The 3085-nt window shown below is 50.2% G+C and overlaps 1 protein-coding gene across 1 annotated transcript; it reads left to right on the top strand.

Annotated features, from left to right (window-relative positions):
• The first annotated feature begins 253 nt into the window (after positions 1-253).
• LOC119335256 (BTB/POZ and MATH domain-containing protein 3-like) lies at positions 254-1555 on the top strand. Its single transcript, XM_037607404.1, has 3 exons — positions 254-342; positions 445-854; positions 984-1555. Exons 1-3 carry the CDS (start codon positions 254-256, stop codon positions 1553-1555), a joined length of 1071 nt encoding a protein of 356 aa, XP_037463301.1.
• The last annotated feature ends 1530 nt before the right edge of the window (positions 1556-3085 follow it).

Below are 3085 nucleotides of genomic sequence, written 5' to 3'. Positions count from 1 at the left end.
ATTAATATTACTGTTTAGAAGTGGATACAAACTTAAAAATTACTGTTTAGAAGAAAAAATATTACTGTTAGACTTCTAAAGGCTATTTGTTAGTGTTGTTGTTTGATCTACTGTAAGTTGCATCCTAGTTAGATCAATGTAAAGTACGTACTAGCTATGATCTTTTACTGTTGGTTAATGATTCTCACCTCGTATGCATGTTTCTGACCTATCGATCTACCGTTCCAGGTCCACGCTAGCTTGTCGATCGGACATGGCGTTTGCTGGCATGTCTCTCGTCACCGCTGAGGGCAAGCTGTGCACGTCTACCGTGTCGCCCATCGACTCCCGCGCGGCCCGCGGGTACCACCTGCTCGCGGTCGAAGGCTTCTCGAGAAACAAGACGCCCACCGGCCAGTACATCAGATCTCGCACTTTCTTGGTTGGAGGCCGCCGCTGGTATCTCAACTACTACCCTAATGGCTGTGACTACCAGTGGGACGGTTGGGTATCGGTTTCTATTGGCCTTGAGGACGACGAAGATGATGACGCTGACGATGATGAGCAAAAGCAGCCCGTGAAGGTCCGGCTTGCCATCTGTTTGATCGACCAATTTCAGTGGCAAGAGTCAGTATACATCCATGAATGTGAAACAGAAGATTTTGTTCTCAATTCTGTAATCTGCGATAAAGATTTCATAAGAAGATCTACGTTGGAAAGATCTTCGTATCTCAAGGATGACAGCTTCATAATCCGTTTCGACGTTAGCGTACTTGACGTCAAGGCCGACGTCAACACGGAGGTTGGCGCTACCACCATCGTTTCTCGGTTCATCCAAGTCCCTCCTTCCGACCTGGCAATCCACTTCAGGCCTTGTTCGGTTGCAACAAAATTGAAGGGGTTTGAAGCGGATTGAGGTGGATTAAATCCCATACAAGTCAAAATCTCATCCAATCCCCTCCAAACCTCTCCAATCCCCTCCAGGAGAGGTTTATCCGAACAAGGCCTCAAGGATCTCCTCATGTCCAAGGAGGGTGCTGACGTGACGTTTGAGGTTGGCGGCGAAGCATTTGCTGCGCATCAATGTGTGCTTGCAGCGCGATCTATGGCATTCAAGTCACAGCTGTTTGGTGACACTCCTGGTGGTGCTACTGTGAAGATCGATGGTATAGAAGCAGAAGTGTTTAAGAGCATGCTAACTTTCATCTACACCGACACATTGCCTGTACCTGACTGGAATAAAATACAAGTGTGGACACCAGAGGGAGCCCCAAAAGCAGTCCAACATGTAATGTGGCTGCTGCAGTTGCTTGAAGCTGCGGAGAGATATGATCTCCATAGGCTCAAGTTGATCTGCCAAGACGAGTTGGGCACCAGCATTCAGCTGAAGACGGTAGCGGACATCATTGTTGGAGCTGAGCGGGGACATTACCGTTGGTTGAAGGAAGAGTGCTTGGAGTTCATCAAATCTAACACAACCGTGCACAAAGTTTTCACAGCTGAGGAGATTGAGCAGATCGTCAAAACCTGCAGCGCCTCCGTTCTCAACAAGCTCCTCTCCAAGTTTGCTTCCTAAATTTCTCAAGCAAACCTATGGATTCGTATTCTGCATACGTTGCCTTCCAAATAAGTCTATTTATCGATCGAACCCGAGATTAAACTGTCGCAATTCTTTGTGTCGTAGTAGTGAGTGGATCATCCGGTAGCTATATATATGCTGCTGTTATATATCTTGCATGTTGCAACTTGGTATTGATCATATGCAGTAATAAATCTAATATATACTATATGTGCCTTGTTTTCCTTATGTTTTATTTCTGTGTGCGCATTAATTTAAATGTTGTGCATGAATGTATGACCAGCTAATTCAATCAGCTGCAATCATGAACGAACGTGCAGAGTGCAGTTTCGTTAGCATTAATATCTCCTTGCACTAAGCCGTTCCTACGATGGCTCTCGCAGGAGCTCCGTGTACAGTGTGGCTGTTGCGTCCAATCCTCGGTCGAATCTGCTCTTAATTTTGGTCGACTTGTGAGCTTGGGTTGGTTTCAGTTGGTTTTGGTGCAGAAAACAACTATGGTACACTTTCACTCTTTTGTGTTGCACCAATCAGCTTGACCTGTGTCGGTGTACCAAAACAGGGACGCTCTTTTGTACCCCTTATTTGTGCACGGGCAGTGAGGCGCGCCCACGACCACACTTAAGCAGGGCAGAGACAGGAAATCAAAGCCGCAAGACGACCCAAGCAACGCCAAGACAGAAGCATAAAGAGCAAGAAGGTGAAGTGGCTTCCCCCGGCAAGGTCCTTGTCGGGGCAGCCCCCACGGCCCTGGCAAGGGCCCTCTTGCCGGGGCAGCCTACCTGACGCCAGCAGGGCACGCCACCCTTGAGCCCCAGTTCCTCCAGCGCCGCCAACCGCGTTGGGACCAAGACTCGGGAGGCGCCTCCGTGATGGCATGCAGATTTTTGTGAAGACAAGAACAACACTCTAAATCAGAAAAGTAGAAGACGACGAACCTCGGCGAAATCCTTGCCGAGGGAACCCACAAGACCCCCGGCAAGATCCTTGCCGGCGACGACCGCATCACCATGGCAAGACCCTTGCTGGGGCCCCTGCAAGGCCCTTGCCAGGGGCATCCGCGAGGCCACAGCCAGGCCCGCACCCGCCAGGCTTTTGCCACCGCTCCCATGCAACTGCCAGCCACCAGCTGGGCAAGCACCTGCGTGTCAGCACAAGGCTTCTCGGCCAACTCAGCGCATGCCTACGTGGTAGCATGCAAATCTTCGTGAAAGCCCTACCACCGCGCCACCTCAGCAGCCTGCCAGCCTACATGTCACCACAGCCTCGCTGGCCCAGGCGCGTGTCGAGGCAGGGCGAAGCGGCGGTAAAGTAAAGTGGACACGTCGGGGGCGCATTAAATGCACTTTGTCCCATAATGGCATGGGATAGGCTTAATCACGATACCCCGATGCCACCTCCTATGTGCCACTGTGGCGATCCCCTTGCCTATAAAAGGAGGCCCGAGGCATCCAGGAGAAGGATTCGAACTTTTGGACAAGTTACGCTCATTGTAGCTAGTTCAAGAACCTCAAGAACATAAATATA

Source organism: Triticum dicoccoides, chromosome 7B (genome assembly GCF_002162155.2).
Source record: "Triticum dicoccoides isolate Atlit2015 ecotype Zavitan chromosome 7B, WEW_v2.0, whole genome shotgun sequence".
In the NCBI taxonomy this organism is placed as follows: Eukaryota; Viridiplantae; Streptophyta; class Magnoliopsida; order Poales; family Poaceae; genus Triticum; species Triticum dicoccoides.
This window is presented reverse-complemented; position numbering and strand designations above follow the sequence as displayed.